Source organism: Myxocyprinus asiaticus, chromosome 2 (genome assembly GCF_019703515.2).
Source record: "Myxocyprinus asiaticus isolate MX2 ecotype Aquarium Trade chromosome 2, UBuf_Myxa_2, whole genome shotgun sequence".
Classification (NCBI taxonomy): Eukaryota; Metazoa; Chordata; class Actinopteri; order Cypriniformes; family Catostomidae; genus Myxocyprinus; species Myxocyprinus asiaticus.
The window spans coordinates 48,888,465-48,914,780 of NC_059345.1; the positions used below are offsets into that span (position 1 = coordinate 48,888,465).

A 26,316-nucleotide genomic window follows, 5' to 3' on the forward strand; every position below is an offset into this window, starting at 1 on the left:
TCCAAACAGAGGCTGGCCCATTGGATTGTGGATGCCATTTCCTTGGCTTAACAGTCACAAGACCTGCTGTGCCCCTTGGGAGTTCGGGCACACTCCACTAGAGGTGTTGCATCCTCCTGGGCACTGGGGGCCTCTCTAGCAAACATATGCAGAGCTGCGGGTTGGGCTAAACCCAACACCTTTGCAAGGTTTTACAACCTATGCATAGGACCGGTTTCATCCCGAGAGTTATGATGTAACAGCAGGTACGCCGGGCAGCCGTTTGGGTGTACCGCTTGCATTACGCCTTTCTCCTTTTTCAAGGTGATAATGTGTGCTATTTTGTCCACAACAGTTCCCTGTAACTGGTGAAACCTGGACACCTCTTTAAATCTTAAGCACTGTTCGGTGACGAACTCGGCGGAGGAGTGATGCCACCAGGCCCAGTACTCGTGATATGCCCCTTTTCAGGTGAGCCTGTGTACTTGGGCTCAGTGCTCCATATGTGGCGATTCCCCTCTGACTAATCCCGTATGATGCATTTCCACTGTTTGGTTTCCCCTCTGGTGAACTCTGTGTTTCCCCTCATCAGAGCCTCACTCTGCTTCGGCCACTGTTGCTGTGTACCCTCTCCGTAGATAGGGTCCTCCCGCTGGTATCATTCCATATGTGAACTTCCATGTTGGTAAGTCTATGTGAGGTATTCTCCACATGTTAACCTCCCTGCGGTAGGATGTGGTCTCCGTAGTGCCCTCCTTCCTGGAGAGGGAAGAGCACTTCCCATCATTATTCTAGAAGGTGCTCGGCAGGAAATTTCTTAACAGCAAATATCAGGAAAGGCCACTGCCTGTAGCCTCCTTGGGTAAGTGCCTCCTCCCCCCTTAACGGGACTAGGGAGACACCTTACCTAAACTCGCTGGAAGGTCATGATGTGGTCGAGCGCTCGCTGCGAGGCACGCAGCAGCTTGTCCGTGTCCACTCTTCCGTACATCATGACACGGTTCAGCGCCTGCGGCGTTTCCTATAGGAACCCCTAGTGTCGCTACATTGACACAACGTCGAGTGAGTGACATACAGGGAAAGTCTGGGTTACTGGTGTAACCCTTGTTCCCTGATGGAGGGAACGAGACGTTGTATCCCTCCTGCCACAGTGCTGAACCGGCTGCTGACATGGTCGGGACTCTCTATCGGCTCCTCAGCAAAAATCTGAATGAGTGATGCACGCCATCATCTTTTATACTCGTATGTCCGGGGCAGAGAGTGGCATGCAAATTCCACTCGCCAGTTCTCATTGGCCTTTTCTATTTTAAGCAAAGGTGATTGGGGCTCTCAAGATCGAACCCCTAGTGTCACTACATCGACACAACGTCTCATTCCCTCCATCAGGGAACAGGGGTTACACCAGTAACCCAGACGTTTTTGCAATTTTATTTGGTGCTGCTAGCAGTTTAAAATTAAAGGCATGGATGAATACGAAAGGGAAACTTTTAACACTTTAACAAACTTTTGGTATAACAAAAACTGCCCACACTGACCCAGTTTATGTAAACGCAAATATTTTCACAGAGAACTGGTACATTTAAACTCCTGTGTGAATTAAATAAGCTCCACAACACATATTGAATTGGACTTTGCCTGAGAGATCAGCAAATAACAGATGGAGCACTGAAAGAATTCAACATTTGAAGACCGAATACATGGCTAAAAATCTTGACTTTTCCTCTAAAAAACTCAACAGAAAACGCACGCACGCACACGCACACACAGACACACACACACACCATAGAAACCCAATCTGACCTGCAGCCTACACAGAGTGTGCTTAAACTGATAACGAGAGAGGATAGGGCAGCCTGTCTGCAAGTCAGAGAGACAATACCTGTAGAAAAACATCCAAATACACTCACAAACACACACACAACTACACAACAGCTCTTGTGGGCATTGCAGACCGAGAGTAGATGGGTCTGGGGTGAAGAGCAGCCCACACATATCATGCTTGCCTAACAGTCTTTGACTCAAGCATGTTTACAGACAACCCAATGGCCAAGGTGCATTAAAGGCTTAGCTAAGTAGAGCCCCCTACAGTGTGTGTTTATATGTGTGTGTATGTGTGTCTTACATAGTAAGGATTAGAGAGGACTTCACAGCAGTGTATTGAGCCTTGTTTACAGGAGATTGTGAGAGTGTGAAAGAGACACAGGCTCTGTTTACACCTGCTATTAACACCAGTCACATGTGATCTGATCACAAGTGGTCAGATGAGACCGATTGCTCTTTACACCTGCAATTAACATGCATTTTCCAGTGACCATTTGTGACAGGATCATCCAGATGCCAAACTATAGACTTCCATTGAAATTCCATAGACTTCCATTGAATAGGTCCACACACATAAGGATCAGAAAATCATAGCAACTATTTAGAAATATCCTAGCAACACACTAGCAACCACCCAGAACACCCTGACATTGCATAAGTATAAATAAGTATCATAAAATGTGTGAACACCTGTACACCTACTTATTCATGCGGTTATCTAATCAGCCAGTCGTGTGGCAGCAGAACAATGCATAAAATCATTCAGATACAGGTCAGGAGCTGTGCAGTTAATGTTCACATCAACCATCAGAATGGGTAAAAAATGTGATCTCAGTGATTTCGACAGTGGCATGATTGTTGGTGCCAGATGGGGTGGATTGAGTATTTCTGTAACTACTGATCTCATGGGATTTTCACACACAACAGTCTCTTGAGTTTACTCACAATGGTGCCAAAAACAAAAAACATTCAATGAGTGGCAGTTCTGTGGATGGAAATGCCTTGTTAGAAGTTAACAGAGAATGGCCAGACTGGTTTGAGCTGACAGAAAGGCTACAGTAACTCATTCCAGTGTCTGTTGAATCCCTGCTTTAATTTTTGAGCCAGAAGTGGCATAAAATCACCCAACAGCATTGTGAAAGACTGGTGGAAAGTGTGCAAAGACGCATGAAAGCTGTGATTTGGTTATTTGGTTATTCCACCAAATATTGATTTCTGAGCACTTCCCAAGTTAAAACATTAGTATTGTGTTTATAAATGAATGTGAACTTGTTTTCTTTGCATTATTTGAGGTCTGAAAACACGGCATCTTTTTGTTATTTTGACCAGCTGACATTTTCTGCAAATAAATTCTCTAAATGACAATATTTGTATTTGAAATTTGGGAGAAATGTTGTCAGTAGTCTATAGAATAAAACAAAAATTTTCATTTACTCAAACACATACCTATAAATAGTAAATCCAGAGAAACTGAACAATTGAAATGGTCTCTTAATTTTTTCCAGAGCTGTATATACACAGTATATACTGTATACATGTATATGTATAAATGACAGTGACCATCTATGACTGATGGGTTTGGCTCAGCTATGATCAGATTCAAAGAAAACAGAGTGAGACTATTTGGCTGGACTGTTAAAAAAAACTTTACCCTTTTTTCTCAGTTTCAATGTTGGTGTAAGTACTGTATTTTGGCTTTTGCTGGGACATATTAGAACACTATAGGGCTGTAACAACTAAATGGAGAAAAAAAAAATCTGTAATGAAAATAATCATCCATTTCCTTTTCATTTAGTCAGTGATGTCAGGTTACGTTGTGAAAAAAAGGCATTTCTATGAAAAAAAATGGTCACAGAACACACAGAAAAAGTGCTCCACCCAAGTTGTCCGAAGCACAGGAACACTTTTAATTAATCACTTCAAAGAAGATCATAAACATAGAATTTCATGTGGGATGCTGTATCAGGTGCTGACAGAGTGCTTGTGCTGTTTAATGTGCTGGAGAGTTGTTTTTCCCTAGCACATAACTTACATTTTGCTGTTATATTATCTAATCTTTAAAAGTTTACATCTGTATTAAGCACTGTACACTTGTGTTCGTATCAACTGAGACAAATACCAGGAGTAAACATAGCCACGGATAGTAAACTGCACTGGAAGAATACGTGAATTTAAAATAATTTAGGAAGTTAATACAATTCAGGGGTTTGGGAATACAGGAGTCTCAAGTGTTTGGTTTTTATATGTGAACGTTTCAAATTACAAATGTGTGCATATGCACATGTATTATGTATGTGTGAATTTTGTGTACCTGCACTCATGGATCCTCCACAGGTCCACACATGTAAAGGGGGGACTGCATTGGTTTTTCCTGCAGGAGTCGGAGGAACAGCCCAGAGACACACCCTGAGAACTGACCACAGACACCACCTCTCTGGTTTGACCATCCAGGGGAATATACCACCCATTGAGCCTCAGGTCCCGCATACAGCCTGTGAGGGAGAGAGAGAAAGAGAAACACAATGCTTTCACATAAAGTAATCGTCCTCTCACAATACAAATATAGCAGAAACTGTGAATCCTCCTCTTACACATACAGTACATCATGTACACTTACACTCTCTCTCACAAACATACACACATAGACAAAGTTAGCCTGACATAATGCACACATCCACCCATGTCCACAGCTTTTAAGTAAAGTGCTTTTAGAGTCCATTTAATATACACCCGAAGTATGTGCCCGAGGCCAACTAATTCCCCGGTACGCATGCTGTGAACAGGGAATATTTATCTTCACTCACCTCCTCTGTTTCTCTTTTCTTTCATGTCATATTGTCATTGCCCCCCTTTTTCATGCTAGCTGTACTTCCCTCTACACAGAGGGTGCATTTGAGGCTATTATGAATGAATCATTCCTATTACATTTTTCATTATTGCCAATACAATAGTGTTTAATCATGACAGATAGAGCAATTTATAAAGCTGTGCAGATCTTTCTGGCACACTTTCATAGTGGTGTACACACTACATCCTTTTGCTGAGTTAAGTTAAATTGGATTTAGTGGTAAAAGGCTAGTCTACTTCAAAATGCTGCAATATAACTGAGTGATTGGATTTCTGGGACACAGCATTTGTGTTTGCTCAAAATGTCATGCTGAAGTGTTAATTGGAATTGTCCACAGCTCTCCATGCACATTTTGACTATTTGAATCTATTACACTTATTGAAATCAATTAAGCTATTGTTACCAGCTCAAACAGGTCAGGTCTGAAAATGGTAGCAATGGGATTGAACAATCAGGGGGCTATATTTATAAAGGTAAACTTATAGTGTGACTGTTTTCACACCGTGATTCTTATTCAGGGTTCCCACTCTTTTCAAGGCATAATTTTCCAGGACATTTCCCAGACATTTTAAGTGCCAAATGGGTGTAATATTTAAGCATAAACACACAAAAGTTCATGATGTGTATGTATATATATATATATTTTGTTTATTTGAAGGTTATTTGTCTCTGAATTCCGTACAGTTTCATTACATTTTATTATCAAAATGAAGTCTTGTCACACAAATTTTTCAAAACTTTAATAAAATAAAATCATTTTAAATAAATTTTTCAACATAACATTGCATTATTTTTTTACATTTTTTTATCAAATAAAGTTGTTTCTCACCTCCGGATAACCTGTTTGATACATGGCCCAGTGTAATTATTAAAACCCTAAAAAGCTGTGATTTAATTACAGTTTTTCTCAATCGTTTTGGCTCATTTTTTGAAACAGTCTTAATATTCTCTAAACTGTAAGTGCAATTGTCACAGCTGTTTTATGGGACATCACAACTCTACTGCATAATGTAGTAACTCACCCAAAACATATAATTCATGCTTCAAAATTTAGTTATTGTGTCAGTAAATTGGCCAATGTCACCAAAATGAAAAGTTTTTTGGTCATCGTGTGAGCCGTACTCGTCAAAATGTTTAGATGTTTTTTTCACCATTGCAGTCAACCCTGGAAATGTTTGTTATATACAAATTTCATTTTTGTTCTACTTTGTTGACACTAACTGCTTACTGTACTATACAAGAATGTCAGTTTTGTCTAGCTGAATGCTATTGTGTATCACACTGAGCTTTTAGATACTGATTTCAACAGTAGATAAAAGTTTACTAGTTCCCATCTTCTTGGTGGACATCCTGTCACCCTTGTTGGTCTGGCCAGAGATTTAGCAGACATCACAAACATTCCATGTCATAGATATTTATGGAATATACATGTATGTCTGACAGATTTTGAAAACACATGCAATTTGCTTAAATTAATAAGAAATTCAATTCTGGTGTGAACAAGAAACTAATTGTTCAGAGATTTGAACTTATTGTTTTTGAAAAAAAAATTAATAATTCTCATTCGAGGATTGAGCCAAAGTGATTGAGAAAAACTGTAAAAACAAACTGAATCAGTATAAGATGAAGAGTGCAGCCATCTAGTAAACACAGAGGCGTGTGTGATGATTATAATGAGGTGTTTTCAGTGTATGAGCGGCCGGCTTCACACATTCATTTTGAAGCAAGCAGCACATGCACATTATATATTTATTTAATAAAATCGCAGCCGTTTGAGATTTAATAATCAGAACAGGACATATCGCTATTTGAATTTGATTAATTGTGCGTTCAAACATTCATTTTCATCTTAAATATTTAAAATTCCATCACATTACTCATTTTATAGCTAATGCAATTTTATGACTGGATTCAGTGATTCCGTCTGTGTTTTCCACATCATGGAAATCATAAGGCTGATCCTGTGGTAACCGCAGTAAGCGACTGATCACTGAATTATTGAAAATTAATTCACATCCCAAGGTGTAAAGGGCAAATCACCACACTACCTTTTCGAGTGGTAAAAATTCAGCTGTTGGACCCTCGTCATTCTCTAAAGTTTACAACTAAATTTTTTCTAGCTTTAGCAGCAATGTGGGAACAAAAACATCATATTTTTTGCACTTTATGAATACTTAAACTATTTAGTCAGAGTAAAGCAGAGATGACAGAATATTAGCAAAGAATGTACGTGACAGGGCTTCGTTCATGACAGTCAACCGTTGATATTGTTTCCATAACTAGAAAACTGCATTGCAAAATTCCAGGTTTTCCAGGACATGTGGGAACCCCGTTATCAGCCAATTTGTTGTTTGTGCCAAGTTAAGTTTCATGTAGAGACAGAACTAGGAAAAACACAAACTATACAACATTACTTAAATTCCAAAGCAAATTATAATGAATACAAACCATACATTTTATACAATCATGAGTTTGCATACGCAGATAATCTTATAAGGAAGGTAAACAGATTTGGCTTGCAGACCAAGAGAGAGGGCTTGCTACATAATAAATGAAGTTATTACAGTTTTTCTGAATTGCTAAAACACTAAACCCATTCTCTGAACCAAATGTTTAATGGCCTAAACCCATTTGTCAAATCAATCACTCTTTTGGCAAAACCTTAAACAAGTTCAGGTAGTTGGACACCATTTGCAAATCTCATCCACTCTTTTTTCAAAACTCTAAACATATTCTCACTCACTAAAACACATTTCACAATGTGATACAGTGTTGCAAAATGGTAAACACAGGCGGTAAAAGTTAAACAACTACAACGCAGTTGTCATCGTTTACACACAATGACTCAATTGTTCACACTAGTTTCTAATGATGTGATCAAACCAACTGTACAAAATACATGAAGCACGAAGACATGATGCTGAGAATGAATCTCTCATTGACTTTGATTTTGCAGTTGCACAACATTTTTGAGTGTACTGTAATGTGCTTTTCATTTAGAGTTTTCTTTATTCTTTAGGCTTTTGCAGTTGGACTATTGTATTTTTACAGTATGCAAGTGCTGAATATACAGACATTCAACACTGTATTACTTGCAGTACTTACAGTATATAATATATTCACTGTACTAATTTGTGATTACTAAACTGTGTTTACTATATACAAATAAAAAAAAATAAAAAAAATCTGTAACTACATGCCCTGGACGCTGTGTTCTCCATTTTCTAATGTGGTGTCTAATGAATGCTCTGTAGTGTTTATATAATGACTTGCTGTGTGAATGATCTGAAAGAACTGCTTGATTTTGAGCACAGATTAAAAGGTTTTGCGGCAATAGTTTGATTTTGCCAGAAGAGTCAGGGGTTTTGTGAACGTAGTTTGAAGATTTGGTTTTGTGTTTAAAGTTGTGAGAAAATGGATGAAGGTTTCAAGAAATATGTCTTTGCAATTGTGAAAAACTGTAATTCATGGATAGAAAAAAGGCAGGGAATGGGAAGGTTGAGGGATGCCTGATGAAGTGTCACGAAGTGAGGTAGGCGCAGCTGTTTATGTACACTTGAGTAATAATTGACAAAGTTAGATGAACTAGCTCCTCCCGAACCTTTATTTTAGAGCTTTGTTTTGTCCGATTCTGTTTTACAAGCTCTCGATTTGACTTGATTCCAATTTCTTTGGGTATATTTCAGTTATTATGTCCATTTTGCTTACATATGAAAGAAATTATCTTTCAGCTATTGCTGCTAATTATACAGGAGACCTTCTAACTTGGTACATGACAAAAATATGAACTTTACAAATTTTATTTTATAAATAAGTTTTCATAATTTGTCACATTTTAGCTTTTTAAAAATGTACAAATACATGTATTCCACCAATAAATATGATGTCTTGAATTGCACATTTTATATTGCTAATTATATTATAATATAATCAACAACTGACTGTAAAGGGTATTAAAATATACATTATTCAACTACAAATGTGTTGTGTGGATCTCATCTTTGGACACACATTACACGAAAGAAATTAAAACCAAACTTTTATTCTCAACACTCACAGTGAAAGGATCTTCGGCACTATCCTACTTAATCACTGGCAAGTGAAATCTGAAAATTTACCAGCCACTGAATAAATCACAGACATTTCTATCAGATAGCAAATAAAAATTTAGATGCATATCCAAGTGATTTACTCGCATTTTAGAGGGTTGCGCAAAGAGTAAGAAGATTGATATTGCGAATTTAAGAATCAATCGGTATGTTTAAAATTAAGATCGCACTTAATCAGAAAATCTATATTTTTTACCAAGCCCTGTTATACAAGTACAGTCCATTCCCTTAAGTTCCTGTAGCTCAACTGGTAAGGCATGGGGCTAACAACAGTGAGGTCCATATGTACTAATCCCAGAGAACGTATGGACTGCTAAAATAGGTACTTTGAATACACTGTAAAAGTGTCTGCTAAATGCATAAATGTAAAATTTTCCCTGGGAATCGAACCCATGACTGACATTGCTATTGCCATGCTCCACCAGTTGAACTTTAGGAACAGGAACTTCCAATGTGTTGTGTACCTCACCTTGGAAGCTCTTGTTGTGTCCTGAGGGGAATGAGTTGCCCAGCATCACAACAGCGGAATCAATAACAATCTCCCTACTGTGACCCGGCGAGCCAGTGACCTCTCGTCTTCCGCCCCCACCATCCAGGCGTAGGGTAAACTCGTTGTCGTGACGATCTAAGTGCACATCATGCCACCCTCCATTGTCTATGCGATAAGAGGGCACTGTCAAGTTGAAGTCCCCATCACCGAGGTTGTAGAAGACAGTTAACAGACCCTGGTAGATCTGAGAAAGTGAAGAAAAAAAAAAAAAAAAATGGAGAGATGGAGACAAAATGCTGTTAGTGAATAAATTAATTTACAGGTTGTCAGACTGTTTGAAGAATTTGGAGAAAATAAAGTGCCAGAGACAAAGAACAAATAAGAATATTATGAAAACAGTGGTAGAGGAAGAAAAGGGAAAGAGAGAGAAAGAGGCTCAGTATATGATGAAACTGAGAGCCATTAGGGACTGAAGACATCAGACTGTTGCAGGATCTGATAAGACTCTACTGAACACTAACAGAATTAAACATATCAGCCCTTTAATTGGAGAGCAGGGAATTCAATATGGTGTCAATTTGGTTAGCCACTGTATTTTTTGATTTACTCTCTAGTGGTCAACTATAAGCCTTTCTTTTATTCTCTCTTTTACATTGTGTGTGTTTTATGCTCTTCTTAAACCTATTGCTTCTTATTAATCAAATGTTTCCAAGGCAAATGTGAATATTTTTTGAAAGTATGTTAGATGAAAAACCTGAAATATCAGAGAACTGTATAAAAATATACAGTTTTGTGCTTTGAATCATCCAAAATCCAATTACCCCTTTACTGTATGCAATTTTGCTTCATTTTCATAGTCTAATTACAATATTGCAGCGGATGTTTTATTTTAAAAGGTCATGGCCTAAACTCTACATCCGGAAAGTGAGGAAAATTACTGGTTTGGCAGTGAGGTAATAGGTGTGAATTTGTTTGTTACGTCTCCTGAAAAAAGCTTCAACCTTTATTTTAATTTCACAGTCTTTCTGCATGTTTCCCAGAGAGCATAATTTGCCGGCCCCAATTTTGGATCCTGGCTTTGTGATGATGTAAAAAGCAGGACTAAACAATGCAATGATGCAAAATGTGGTTAGGCATTTTCACATTTAAAAAAAGACAGTAAACAGTTTACAAAAATAAACATGACTGACCACAGTGAACTTCTCACCTTCCTCTACTTCCATAACACACTCACTTTCCCCTGCAGTATGGCTCATGCGAATAATCTCAAACTGGCATTTGTTAGTCTAACTCAAGGCTACGAGTCTACACTGGGTAGCTATTAAAATTTGAAGGAGGACTTATAACAGGTAATTACATTAATACAACTAAAAAATATATATTTTTTAAAAAAATCCACATGCACCAGGGCCCAAAGATTAACCCCACAAATCACAGTTGAGATACCTCCGCCCCACTCAGGAGACTTCTGCCTACCCTCACCCAGTGATCCAGAAATCAAAGTCATTCAATGGAGCAGCAGGTGAAGCCATCTGCCTAGTTGCATGGTTCATAATTAGAAGGCATTTGATCGTGGATCATTGGCTCTTAAGTGCATACCGTTAAGTACACTGTAAAAATGTCAGTGATTTTAATGGTAAAAACACATAAATTGGTTAATGAGTAGTTACCGTAAAATATACTTTAAAAATGTTTAATATATTTAAAAAGTAAACAGTACAATGTTGTAAAAATTTCATTTTTTTTTAGATGTAAAAAGTATGATTAAATGTTAAAATGATATTATGTTTAACAAGAGAGAACATGTACTTTTTAATGGTAAATTATTGTTAAAATTACAGTTAAAAAAAAAAAAAAAAAGAAATCGGGCACTCCCAGAATTCCCTGCATGACCCATAACATTTCAAATCAATCAAATCACTGTCACACAGCCATATACACAAGTGCAATGGTGTGTGAAATTCTTGGGTGCAGTTCCGATCAACATAGCAGTCGTGACAGTGATGAGACATATACCAATTTACAATAACATCAAATTAACACAACACAATTTAAACATCTGATATACACATAATTACACTCAACAATATACAAATAATAACATACACTGTACAGTATACAATACGCACTATATAGATACACATTATTCAATAAAAATAAAAATAAAAATATATAAAAAAGTATATATAGTAGTATATATAGAATGTACAGTATTGTACTGTATTGACATTCAGGCTGTCGGTTGATAGTCAGTTGTTAAGAGAGAATATAATATAATAATATTATAATTTATGACAGTCCGGTGTGAGATATAAGAGTAAGAGTAATAAAGTGCAGTACTGATGTATTTTGATCGTGGGAGATCAAGAGTTCAAAAGTCTGATTGCTTGGGGTAGAAGCTGTCATGGAGTCGGCTGGTGCGGGTCCTGATGCTGCGATACTGCCTGCCTGATGGTAGCAGTGAGAACAGCCCATGACTCGGGTGGCTGGAGTCTCTGATGATCCTCCGAGCTTTTTTCACACACCGCCTTGTATATATTTCCTGGAGGGAGGGAAGCTCACCTCCGATGATGTGTCTGGCAGTTCGCACCACCCTTTGCAGTGCTTTGCGGTTGTGGGCGGTGCTATTGCCGTACCAGGCGGAGATGCAGCCAGTCAGGATGCTCTCTACAGTGCAGGTGTAGAACCGTGTGAGGATGTGGCGGTTCATTCCAAACTTCCTCGGCCATCTCAGGAAGAGGCGCTGATGAACCTTCTTCACAACGGCTTCAGTATGGATGGACCATGTGAGTTCCTCAGTGATGTGGACACCCAGGAACTTGAAGTTGCTGACTCTCTCCACCGGTGCTCCATTGATGGTGATGGGACTGTGTTCTCTGTCTTTTCTTCTGAAGTCCACCACAAGCTCCTTTATCTTACTTACGTTGAGGGAGAGGTTGTGTTCCTGACACCAGTGTGTCAGAGTGTGCACCTCCTCTCTGTAGGCTGTTTCATCATCGTCAGTGATCAGACCTACCACCGGCATGTCATCAGCAAACTTAATGATGGCATTGGAGCTGTGTTGCCACACAGTCATGTGTGTACAGGGAATACAGTAGTGGGCTGAGAACACAGCCCTGTGGGGCTCCAGTGTTGAGGGTCAGTGATGAGATGTTGCTGCCTATTCTAACCACCTGGCGTCTGCTTGACAGGAAGTCCAGGATCCAGCTGCACAGCGAGCTGTTTAAGCCCAGAGCCCGGAGTTTCTCATCTAGCTTGGAGGGCACTATGGTGTTGAATGCTGAGCTGTAGTCTACAAACAGCACTCTCACATAAGTGTTCTTTTTTTCCAGGTGGGAGAGAGCAGTGTGTAGTGTAGATGCAATGGCATCATCAGTGGAGCGGTTGTTGCGGTAAGCAAACTGCAATGGGTCAGGAGAGAGAGGCAGCACAGAGCAGATGTAATCTCTGATTAGTCTCTCAAAGCATTTGCTGATGATGGGGGTCAGAGCAACAGGACGCCAGTCATTTAAGCAAGTTATTTCATTATATTTTATGGGAATGGTTATGTTTCTTCTTATTTTTAAAATCAGTTATGTACTTTGGAGTGTTCTGTGTTATATTTGATGTAGTTTAGTTAATGTTAATTACATTATTTTAATTTAACATGTGTTACCCTGATGGTGTTAAGTGTTTGTGTGAATGACACTGAGCACTGTCTCTACATGTTTATTGGTCATTGTTTCAGGAGGGGCCTCTATTGATGAACTTCATGTCATCATGTGCCCTTCTGCAATTACTATGGTGATTAACAATACATTATAAAGTGAAAAGCAGATTTTTACAGTTTCAGAAGGTTAATGTATGTTTATCATTTAATAATATAAACAATGGTACTGCACCGTAAAATATACCATAAAAACATCAGTTATAAACTGTAACATTTACAAGTTGTTTACATTTTTACTGTATTTTTTACATAATTATTCTGGCAACCACAGCTGCCAGTTTTTTTTTTTTTTTTTTTTACAGTGGGATTTGTTTTACAGTGTATGCCTGGGAGAGAGAGAGAGAGAGAGAGAGAGAGAGAGGGAGAGGGAGGAAATTACTGCAGAGAAGAGGGGGGTCAGGAGAAGGAAAGGTCCTTGATCCGGGACTTGAACTTAGGTTGCCCAGGATGCTACTGCACCAAAGGTCAGAGCAATGCCCACAAGGCAATAAAAGCTAATTTAGACAACTTTTATGAGTACAGTAGCATACAGATGGGCTTACAGCTAACAGATGTGGACTACAGCTACAAAACTCCAATTCTGATTTCATGGGGTCCTTGAGCTACCAATAAGTGTGTAGTACTCAGTGTTGGGGAGTAACTAACTACATGTTGCTTCGCTACTAACTTAATTACATTTTTCAGTAGCTTGACAGTAGCTCAGCTGCTTTTAAAACAGAGTAGCTTTTCCAGTAGCGAACTACTTTTTCCAGCAAGTAGTGGTGTAGCGTGACCAAACGCTATATCATGTTGGTCAGATTATAACTAATAGCCTTCCTTATTGCGTAGAAGCCAAACTTTTACCAGCAAAATGTCAGACGATCTGGCAGCATATTTCTGACTGCTGATCAGAATCAGGCAGCGTCATCTTCTTTTGTAATGGCAGATCACAAACAAAAATAGTGAATTACCACCATCTACTGAGAGCTTATTACAGCTCACTTGGATAAGAAGAGATTGTCTGATGGTTATGTAAAGCGAGCAACTACAGTTTGTTTACCTTTAAAAGACATACAGGGGCAGGTAAATCTGAAAATGATAAAAGAACACCATTATATTCTTCTATGAAACAAAGAATGTTTCAGACTCTTTGTTCTTAATAGATCACACAACAGTATATTTACCTTTACTATTTTAAATAAAATAATTCAAAAAGTTATTATTGCCTTTTGAGGGATTTTGTTTCTATTCTAAATATGTTTATTTCACTTTCATCATCTGTGCGTTATTGGGAGTAGTGAGTGAATTATTAAAATATTTATAAATATACAGTATATATTATTATAATAATTACTATCATGCAGAACTATTTGATTTCTCTATTGGTAAAATAAATAATTTATGGCATGTATTATTATGTAACAATCTAGGATGACCATCCATCCACTTTTTTTGGACCTGAACAAAGCGAACAAATATTTGTAGAGCAACCTCTGTATGTGACCTGTAAAGCTGGCACTTGCATGTCAATGGCAAAAAAGTCAGAAAATACAATGAGCATGAACCCAGGTGAGGGGAGAAACAAGCCCTGAGTCTTTATTCACATATTATCCACACTAAACATTATGTGACAAGAACAAAAAAATGCCAGCCCAAGGAGAGTTTGTCATAAAAATTTGATCTTTAGGGAAGTAGGCTACACCTGGCCACAGCAGGACTGAAGTGTATTTAGTATAAAAAAGATTTTTTAATGGCGTCTGATCTTTTTTGTATTTATTTTATACTGTTGAATTTTATTTTATGGCCATTATTAACTATTAATGTTACTATTCAGTAAATATATTAAATATATTTAAAATATTTAATGAAACACATTAAATGTATTTAATTAATACATTAATAAATGTCATTAGTGTAAATTTTGTTATTAATATTATTGGTTTGATAGTAACATTAAAAAAATATTGCCTCATTAAGTAACTTCAATGTAGCTAGCTACTTTTTGATAGTAACTTGTAGTGTAGCTAACTACTTTTTCAAAAGAGTAGCTTGACTGTAGCTTAACTACTTAAAATTATGAGTAGCTTGTACCTTGTCAAACTACATTTTCAAAGTAGCTTCCCCAACACTTGTAGTACTCTAGTAATCATCTGAAAAAAATATCCTCGCATCTGTCAATAAACACTAGAAAAAAGTGAGTAATGATTGTTCCATTAATTCAAATAAACTCTGCACATTGTTGAAGTTGCAAATGCATTCTCTTGAGGAAATTGAATGATAAAAGTATTATTTCCACATTTGTTGATGACTCTGACAAGAACATCTTGTTGCAAATGTCTCAGTGAGATGATAAATCATAATCAGAAACAACAGGCAATTCTAAATACCTATTGGCACATCACATCAATTAGCATTATTGCTAAGGTAATTGAGAGGAGAACAGCAGGAGATTAAGTTTTAATCTTTTGCACATGGCACAAATGCGGCATCAGTTCCTTCACTGCTGCACAGTCTCGAAAGAATCACGATATAAGCAGGTAATGAAATCTGTAGTCTGCCACTTTAGGGGATATAAAATGTCTTCTAGCCAGTCTCGGAGACACCTCTAATTCATACGCAGATAAATCATCCCTGATTTACATGGGAGAGAGGGAGTGAAGAAGATATAGGGAAGAGAAGGAGGGGAGGTAGAGAAACAAAGCAGCAATCAGCAACCCAACTGCATCATCTTAAAGCAGGTTTTGAAAAAAAAAAATAAATAAATAACAAAATGAGACAGCCTTGGAGTGGGAGGGCAGACGGCATACATTCTGCAAGTGTATCAGCCGAATCGGGAAATGCATACTAATACCTCTATGATTAAAGACAAACTCGTTGCTCCATTCAAATTCTTGCATTGCACCGCTGTTGTAACAACGTTCGCCAGGTCTGGCAGATGGGCTGCTATTACAGAGCACGTCAAGAACAAATAATCTCTATATACAGGCAGTCAACACTGTGCATTAATTTCAAGACAGGATGTTTCATGGGCACAAATTTCTGTGAAAACAGGAGACATTAAAGGGATAGTTCACCCAAAAATGAAAACTTTTTCAAAAGAAACACAAAAGGAGATGTTAGGCAGAATGACAGCCAGAGTCACCATTTACTTTCATTGTACAGTATGGGAAAAAGATGGAATGACAGTGAATTGTGACCGAGAATAACATAACATTTCCTTTTGCATTCCACGAAAGAGAAAAACTCATACTGGTTCAGAACAGTATGAGGGTGAGTAAATGGGGCAGAATTTTCATTTTTGGGTGAACTCTTCAACCTTTCGCACGTGAGTTTTTCCTGTACTGACGCACAGTGTTGGGTAAGTTACTTAAAAATAATAATCCACTACAAATTACTAATTATTTCTCTAAAATTGTAATCAGATTACTAATTACTTCATTGGAAAAGTGATCACATAACTATTAAGTTATTTTTTTAAACACTAATGTCTATATTTCTTCCTTGTTCATTGTTACACACAAGTCATACACTGAGCACCTCACATTTCTCCTTCACAATGACTTGTTACAGGGCCATGATTCATGTATTCTACATAAATAATATATCAGAAATAAGCATAACCCTATAATGTACTGTACTTAAAAGTAATTAGAAATTAGTAACTGTAATCTGATTACAAGAATGTAAAATGTAATGTATTACACTACTTTTTTGACTAAAAAGTACAAAGTAATTAAATTATAGGGATTGCCGTTTATGTGCGCTGCCATAATATTTACATTGCAATGTAAAATGATATTCCCGGTTCATCAAGCATAGAAGGTGCTAAAAGCCTAGCTCTTCCACTTGTTGCACCGGAAGTGGCGAGAATGAGTGACGGACGGAATGGCAGAAGGCTTGAGTGGACTGACTAGTTTATATATTCTTTATTTGACATCATCTCAGACAGTAACAGCTTTTAACTTATATTTAGTGATTGTTTGAATGTTTGTAACATAAAAAAATAAAGATATTGCGATGTTGAAAAGACTATTTGAGCAGCTGGCTCATTATGACAAACGCATCAGTCCCTCTTTGTTGGTAAACAGTAGCACAAATGCATATCGCATCAGTTTGATCGTACATGTCTGAGCCCAGTCTAGTGTAATCACACCAGTTTGATCGTACATGTGAAAGGGTTAAAAACAAAATCCTAAAACATTACTTTTTTATTGTCAAATATGCTTTTGTTTCATTACAAGGTTTCATTGCATTTGAGACATTTTTGAAAAAGAACAAAAAAGTTCTGAGACATTTGGGAAGAGGGAAAAAGTTTTTCACAGAATTTTTATTATAGGTCTTCAAAAGAAAAGAAATCTTGATAACAGATGGACTATAGCGAGGGGAAGTGAAAGCCTAAGAAAGAAAAGAGAGAACTGTTTCCAAGAGCACTAACCTCCAGTTTGAGATATTCATTCTGTTCTTTGGACAGCAGGCTGAGGAGAGAGCTGCTGTATTTGCGGGTCCGCACCAGGACCTGAACCTGCATGTGTCTGGCTGGGAGCGTGAAGGCCAGCTGAAAGTGCACATGACTCCTTCCATCAAACGAATACTCGGGAACCTCTATCAAACACACACACAAACACTTTTTTCAGATGCTGTCCTTAAAAAGTATGGGTACTGAGAGAGAGAAAAAAAAAAAAAAAAAAAAAAAATGCACTGTTAGAATATCACAGGATGTTCCAGGCGTATTACATAAAGAAGTGCTACAAATTCATAGCACTTCTGAATGTGATTTGTGCCAAGATTCGGTGTGCGTGAAAATCCATGCATGGGTGTTAACACTCTCCTTCCTACACAAAGCAATTCAAAGATATTCACTGCCTCACTGAAAAGCTTTGCCGTAACATTCACAGACACACAGAAACCCACTGCTTCCACAACCATTCAGTCATTCTCTTTGACAATGACTTATCTTCTTTATCTTCAAAGTTGCAGTCTCTCTCACCTCCCACTTGTGAAAATGGCATTGTAAGATTTTCAAACTTGCTGGAAATTGCTGAACAATTACCCTTTTCACACTGATGCCCGCTGTACCCAGGTATACACTGACAGCTGAAGGAACCCCACTCGCCATGACAACGACCCCTGGTACCGCAAGAGGGAAAGCCCATATTCAGACAGCTTCTGTCTGTCATCAGGCATCCCGGAGTACTGCCAGAGGAGTCCGCAGGTGAACCTAGGTCATAAAACTGAGAGAGAAATATAGAAGATAACAAGATGGCAGCATGACCAAAGGAAAGAGAGCAAAATAACAGATAGAGAGCAGAGATATAAATAAGGAAAGGACAGAAAATAATGGTCAGGATACAAAACAATCCAGAGGCCTTGAGCAGATGATAGATGAAGGGGGTACTTTTAATCTTATTTGTGTGCTCACCTTTTATCCAGCTGTGAATTTTACAGCGCTGAGCAGGCTACAGCCACTTAAAAAAAGCAGGCCTGCAGCTCGCTATATTTACAGAATGAGGAAACCTTGAGGCCTTAAATTTTCCTCATAATTGAACAACCACGAACCACATTAGATCCTATTTTTTCCTTTTATCTCATGACTCCCATTTATTCACAACTGCTCCTCCTAACTGCACGTTTATGAAGTGATTACAGAAAGGAAGCATTTGACCAGAGATATTATTAGCGGGAGGAGATTGACCACTCATAGAAACAGTAATGGGAGAAATTGTAACACTAAATAATGCGGCTGTAGGAATGGAAAAGTTCTGCCTTTCAGCTCAAAGAGACAATCGCCTTTTTGAGAGAATTTGTTTATCTTTCTTTTTAGCAGGGTAGGTGGCATCTTTTCTGTATTTTTGCCACCAAAAATCATACTTGGAATTCTCACAGGTCAATGTCTGAAAAACCGAGTGCAAATGGGAAAGAGCAAAAGGAAGTAAACTGTTTGAGAAAATAAGAGTGAGCACTGAGCAAAAGTGAGTCTAAAATAGAAACTCTACCTCTGTACTTCCTCCTCCCACAGTCTATGACCTGCACTCTAGTCAAGCCCCATTCATGCCCCAGTACCCTAAGTAAAAGCTTACATGCCGTCCTTTTCTGTCTGGTGGCCACTGGTCAAGTATTTTAGAGTCTAGAACTTCAACACTGAGTCAGAGTGTCATAATGAGAAGCGGACAGCCACCCACCGTAACAAACATTAACATAACGACATGAGGTGAGATCACAGATTGGTACAAAAGATTGTGGCACAAGTAGCATGGTCCATTATATCCCACTTCAAATAGCACTTCTTGGAAAGAAAGTATGTGAACTAGGGACCTAGAATTTACATGTCTACAGTGGATGCATTCAGCATCATACTGTATCAGTTCCAGGCTGTCTACACTTGAAGCATCGAAGCTGCACGCCATCTCAGAATGTTCACAGACCAATTAGTTGTGAGCTCAATACACTTACAATGAAATTAACAAAATAGAATTAATATAAAATCAACTTTTATATGCTATTCATTAAAGAAATCCAGAAATCCATTAAAAAAAAAAAACATTTATTAAATGTAACTTTGTGTGGGTTATTTCAAAATAGTAAAATAATTTTACACAGAGTTTTAGTATTGCTACAACTGTGTATATATTTGGCAAGAAAGATTATAATTTTAGGATTGTTGTTATTATGAGACCAAACTGTTTTAAATGTAACCCTCCTATGGCTTTCAAGCTACAAGCACCAAACATTCAAACAAGAATGTTCTCATCATTTACTCACCCTCAAGCCATACCAGATGCGTATGACTTACTTTCTTTTGCTGAACACAAACAAAGATTTTTAGAAGAATATTTCAGCTCTGTAGGTCCATATAATACAAGTGATAAGACTCCAGTGGTTAAATCTATCTTCAGAAGTGATATGATAGTTATGGGTGAGAAACAGATACATATTTAAGTCCTTTTTTACTATCAGTCTCCACTTTCACCTTCACATTCTTCTTCATTTGTTTTTGGCAATTCACATTATTCATGCATATCGCCACATATTGGGAAGGGAGGATAATTTATAGTAAATAAAATATTAACTATTGATCCGTTTCTGTGGTGGCGTAGTGGGCTAAAGCACATAACTGGTAATCACAAGGTTGCTGGTTCGATCCCCACAGCCACCACCATTGTGTCCTTGAGCAAGGCACTTAACTCCAGGTTGTTCCAGGGGTATTGTTCCTGTAATAAGTACACTGTATGTCGCTTTGGATAAAAGTGTCTGCCAAATGCATAAATGTAATGTTTCTCACCCACACCTATCATATTGCTTCTGAAGATATGGATTTAACCACTGGAGTCATATGGATTGCTTTTATGCTGATTTTATGTGCTTGATGGAGCATAAAAGTTTTGATCATCATTCACTTGCATTGTATGGACCAACAGAGCTGAGATATTCTTCTAAAAATCTTTGTTCGTGTTCTACAGAAGTCATACACATCTGGGATGGCATGAGGATGGGTAAATGATGAGGGAATTTTCATTTTTGGGTGAAATATTCCTTTAAGGCTCAGAGTCAGAGCCAGGATAATTTACCTGAGGGGGAATTTCAAATTTTGAAGGGGGCACAGATTGGTCACTTTACCCTAAGTTGTGACGCTGCTGAAAATGAAGATTTTCCCCATTAATAGTCTATCTTTGTTGCCATCCGAAAGGCGAGTCATGGCTTTGATAGGTATGCAGATGCATAAGCTAAACAGAAACATCACCAAACGTTAGAAATAAATAAAATCTATTAAAATGAAAAAGCTTTGACAGTTAAAATTTCTTGCATGCTCATTTCCTCACTTTCCTAATAATGAATTAGGTACGATATTTAAACATAAGTCAAATGTTAATTAAAAAATTAACAGTAACTACAATTACTAATGAGAGAACTAAAACTATTGAAAAAAATGGATTGAGGCTTGCAAACCAACCTAGACACCTCCCAAAGCAGAGCACATGATATATGTTCACTTCCTGTTAACTGTTGTGAAGCAGAGGCTGCAGCCAGAAGATGCTTCTTCATCCCTTGCCTGTATACATGTGTCTGAAATTGTGGCATGTCAACTTTAAAATATGCCAAAAAAAAAAAAAAAAAAAATACATTGTCGTCTAATAAATGTCTAATAAATGATCATCTGGAGCGCATACTCCAAAAAATTGCCTATATTTAAGATATTTAAGATTTTCAATTTCATAACATTTTATGAAATTTAACAGAGTAATCTTTTTTTTTTTCTCCCCAATTTGGAATGCACAATTCCCAATACGCTCTAAGTCCTAGTGGTGGTGTAGTGACTCGCCTCAATCCGGGTGGTGGAGGATGAATCTCAGTTGTCTCCTGAGACATCAATCCATCAATCCTGAGACATCAAACCATGCATCTTATCACGTGGCTTGTTGAGCTCATTACCGTGGAGACATAGCGTGTGTGGAGGCTTCACGCTATTCTCCGCAGCATCCACGCACAACTCACCATGCATCCCACCGAGAGTGAACCACATTATAGCAACCATGAGGAGATTACCCCATGTGACTCTACCCTCCCTAGCAACCAGGCCAATTTGGTTGCTTAGGAGACCTGACTGGAGTCACTCAGCGCGACTTGGATTCGAACTCACGACTCCAGGTGTGGTAGTCAGCATTTTTATTTGCTGAGCTACCCAGGCCCCCTAATTGAGTAATCTTAAAATAAAATTAATTAAACCATATGTTTCAATTGTATTAATATATATTTTTTAAACAATTCAATTTGATGGAATTTTGCTGCGAATTATGTTTGTTTATTCTATTTATCTATTTATCAATCTAAATAATGTTTAAGACAACTTCACTTATATTCAAAAACAAAACACAGCAAAAAGGTAATAAACCGCTGTACTCACAACTAGAACAACTGAACTGAGGTTTAACACCAACTGAGTGCTGGTGTTAAACCTTTTGTCTTGAGGACCGCATCTCTCCACTTATGCTTGCATTTTTTTGTTACATCATTTAGTTGAATTCTTCTCCTAGGGAAATTCCTTTTCTTAAATCCATTTCCTTCTTTTAGCCTCTGAGCTCTGACTGAATTATATGGCAGGAAAAAAAAAAAAAAAAAAATTCTAATTAAGAAGAGAGCAGTCCATTGACCAGACAGCAAAACACCTGTCCCCACCTTTCACCTGAAACATTCAATTACTCACCACAAATAGTTTAAAGGATTAATTTGCTTTATTTTAATTTGTTTTACAACTGAGTTGAATATTTAGGCAGTCAAAAAGTAAAACACATTTAAAAGATAATAATTAAAGGTGCAATATGTAAAAATGTTCATGTAATATTCGCCTTTTTTTGCCAATGTGTGAACGGCTTGTTACGCAACTTAAAAAATGAGTCCTTCCCGGACTTCCTAGTTGCCTATTAAAGCCTGTAGACTGATTTTCATGCGAAGGGAGCGGGTCGCTTTTGCTGTGAAAATCCAAAGGATGTGACGTTTATGCGCGCTCCCGAAAGCCTTGCCTCAGACAGTAGCTTCTCTTCCGCTATTCAACAGCGTCAACAGACAGTCTGCAACACTAGGTAATGTTATCTTAGAGATGGAATCCAGCAAACGAACAGCTCCCAGCACAACACCGACTCATACACAAACTCAGTAAGCCAAAAAAAAAAAAAAAAAAAAAAAAAAAAAGTATCTACTGAATCCCGTCTGGCTAAGCAGGAACGTGATCGTGGTCGAGCGAAAATGTCTTGGTTACTGTCGTAACCTCCGTTCCCTGATGGAGGGAACGAGAAGTTGTGTCGATGTAGTGACACTAGGGGTCGCTCTTGGGAGCCCCAAACACCTCTGATCTTTGAGAAAAGGCCAATGGGAATTGGCGAGTGGAATTTGCATGCCACTTCCCCTGACATATGGGTATAAAAGGAGCTGGCTCGCAACCACTCATTCAGGTTTTGCGCTAAGGAGCCGAGACAGGGTCCCGGCCATTTCAGTGGGTAGTTCAGTGTTGTGGCAAGAGGGACACAACGTCTCGTTCACTCCATCAGGGAACGGAGGTTACAACAGTAACCAAGACGTTCCCTATCTGTCACTCACTCGACGTTGTGTCAATGTAGTGACACTAGGGGTCCCTATACGAAATGCCACAACTAGCTGAACTGTGTTACATGGATTGGCGGTGCAGGTGTGGACAAGCCACTGTGTGCCTCGTAGCAAGCACACCCGGCCCTCACGTAACCTCCCCCAGTGCTCCACGAGCGTCATATGTTCCCCTGCACCTCGGGGACAAGCCAAATGCCCATAATGGGGACAGGCCGCACCAGCCATGGCCTCTTCTCTTCTTTTTTCTCCCCAAAAAGTGGAAAATGTTCAGCTGGGACCATAAGCGTCTGCATCAGGGGGTGTCCTTTCCCAAGGGGAAAGACATTGCAGAGACCACACCCTGCCCGAAGGGGAGGTAATTATGTGGAAATATGTCACTTGGACTTACCGACTGGCAGTATTGCATGTGGAGGAAGTCCCCGTGGTAGGTGGAGACAGAGCTCTACACAGTGACCGGTGGCAGAGGGAAATCTGCCCAATGAAGATGCGGGTTTACCAATGGGGAAACCGTACCACGGAAGATACATCACACAGGGTTACTCGTGGGCAACCAGCGCATGTGAAGCACCTACCCCGTGAGGTGGGGAAATGCGCTGTACACAAGTGGTAAACCCGGTCAGTTGCCCTGTATACTTACCTGTTCGTACCTGACAAGACACAGGACGAAACCAGCTCAACCCGGAGACTGTAGAATCTCGCATACCTTACTCGAAAATATTGGGTGTTACCCAGCCCACTGCTCTACAGATGTCTGCTAAAGAGGCACCGTTGGTCAGGGCCCAGGAGGCCGCCACACTCCTGGTGGAGTGTGCTCGAAGCCCCTAGTGGGGAGGCATGTCCTGGGTGTGGTATGCCAAAGCGATGGCATCAATGACCCAGCCCTCCCTTTTCGCTGTCCTCCAAAGCAGACAAAGAGCTGCTCAGGGCATCTAAAGCTCTGCATGAGATCCAAGTAGATGCGCAAAGCACGCACTGGACACAGCAACAACAAGGCTGGGTCTGCCTCCTCCTGGGGCAGCACTTGCAGGTTCACCACCTGATCCCTAAACGAGGTCATGGGAACCTTGGGCACATAGCCTGATTGGGGTCTCAGGATCACGTGAGAGTATGCCAGACCGAACTCCAGGCAGGTGTCACTGACAGAGAATGCCTGCAGGTCCCCAACCCTCTTGATGGACATGAGCACAGTCAGGAGGGCAGTCTTCAATGAGAGTGCCTTTAGCTCAACTGACTCTAGGGGCTCAAACGGGGAGATCCCCCGTGCCTCATTCCATCGGAGAGATCCCACAATGGAATGAGGCACATCCTGGGAGGACTCAGCCTCCTCGCACCCTTAAGGAACCTGATGATCAGGTCGTGCTTCCCGAGGGACTTACCGTCTACTGTGTCGTGGTGTGCCGCTATTGCGGCCACATACACCTTCAAGGTGGAGGGGAACAGCCGCCCCTCCAGCCTCTCCTGCAGGAAGGAAAGCACCGACCTGACTGTGCATCTCTGGGGTCTTCTCATCGGGAAGAACACCACTTAGCGAACAAACGCCACTTCAAGGCATACAGGCGCCTCGTAGAGGGAGCCCTGGCCTGAGTGATCATGTCTACCACTGCTGGTGGTAGGCCACTTAGGTCTTCCGCATCCCATCCAAGGGCCAGACATGGAGATTCCAGAGGTCTGGTCGCGTGTGCTAGATGGTGCCCCATCCCTGAGAGAGGAGGTCCTCCCTCAGGGGAACTTGCCAGGTAGGGGCTTTCGCGAAGAGTGTGAGCTCCGAGAACCAAGTCTGGGTGGGTCAGTAGGGCGCCACCAGGACGACCTGCTCCTCGTCCTCCCTGACCTTGCACAAGGTCTGTGCAAGCTGGCTCACTGGGGGAAATGCATACTTGCGCAGCCCCTGGGACCAGCTGTGTGCCAGTGCATCTGTGCCGAGGGGAGCCTTGCTCAAGGTGTACCAGAACGGGCAGTGGGAGGATTCCCGGGAAGCGAACAGGTCTACCTTCGCTTGGCCGAATCGACTCCAAATCAGCTGGACCACCTGGGGGTGGAAATCTCCACTCTCCCCGGAGCATGACCTGCCATGACAGCGCGTCCACTGCGCCGTTGAGGTTGCCCGGGATGTGAGTGGCTCGTAGCGACTTGAGTCGCTGCTGACTCCAGAGGAGGAGATCGCGGGCGAGTTGCGACATGCGAGCATAAGCCACTGTGGCGGTTTATATATGCTACCATCGCCATGTTGTCCATCCGGACCAATATGTGCTTGCCCTGGATCAACGGCAGAAGCCTCCACAGGGCGAGCAATACTGCCAGCAACTTGAGGCAGTTGATATGCCCTGTCCAGGAGCCTGCGGCTGCATGCCCATTGCACACGGTGCTCCAGCCTTGCTAGGAGGTGTCTGTTGTAACGACGACGCACCTGGACACTTGCACTAAGGGGACCCCTGCCTGCAGAAATGCAAGGTCCATCCAAGGGCTGAACAAGTGGTGGCAGATCGGCGTGATGGCCAATCAGTCTCATATGCATCAACCCGAGCGGCGTGACCACCGCCTATGACGCCATATGCCCCAGGAGCCTCAGAAATTGTTTCAGTGGGACTCCCGTTCTCTGTCTGAATGACTTCAGGCAGTTCAGCACCGACTGCGCATGCTCGCTCGTGAGGTGTCCTTCAGATCTACCACCGTGAAACAATCATGATGCCAGACGCACGCCAAAATGTGTTTCTGCGTCAGCATCTTGAATGGGAGTTTGTGCAAGGCCCGGTTCAGTACTCGCAGGTCCAAGATTGGCTGCAACCCAATTGACTGCATACCCAGTCAGCGATGGGGGAGGAGGGAGACATCCTTGTGACTCGTTGATGGCTGTAAACACCGGGTGTGTGACCCAGGGAATGAGAAAACCGCTCTTTCTTTGAAAATGTGGGTACCGCAGCCCCTCAGTTATGCGGCGAAATCAAAGTCTAAATAAACAAAGGATTCTCCTGCCGGCCCTCCACTGGGGGATGGAGTGTTCTGTTCACCACCTCCAGACTTGTAGCAGGTCTCCATGTCCCTGGGTCGCCTGTCTCAGGGGCACTTTGAAGCCTTTCTAGGGTTCTTGGTGGTGGACTGTGAGACGGGGGGCGTCAGCTTCCTGCAGGGGGCTCTATGCCGGGGCTGGGCCTTTATCCGCACCAGGGAAGGATGTGTTGGATGGTCTCCATCTGCTTCTTGACCGCCGAGAACTGCTGGGCAAAGTCCTCGATGGTGTTGCCAAATAGTCCAACCTGGTTGATTCAGGCATCAAGGAAACGCACCT

General features: G+C 40.3%; 1 protein-coding gene across 1 annotated transcript in view; it reads right to left on the minus strand.

Moving 5' to 3' along the window:
• LOC127409830 (neural-cadherin-like) overlaps nucleotides 1-26,316 on the minus strand; it is a 413,418-nt gene that overhangs the window by 21,793 nt on the left and 365,309 nt on the right. Inside the window, exons 27-30 of the mRNA XM_051644684.1 lie at nucleotides 17,986-18,166; nucleotides 17,371-17,537; nucleotides 9,227-9,491; nucleotides 4,112-4,292 (exon numbers count right to left, since the gene is read on the minus strand). Coding sequence (XP_051500644.1) covers nucleotides 4,112-4,292; nucleotides 9,227-9,491; nucleotides 17,371-17,537; nucleotides 17,986-18,166 — 794 coding nt within the window. The remainder of the gene's footprint in view (nucleotides 1-4,111; nucleotides 4,293-9,226; nucleotides 9,492-17,370; nucleotides 17,538-17,985; nucleotides 18,167-26,316) is intronic.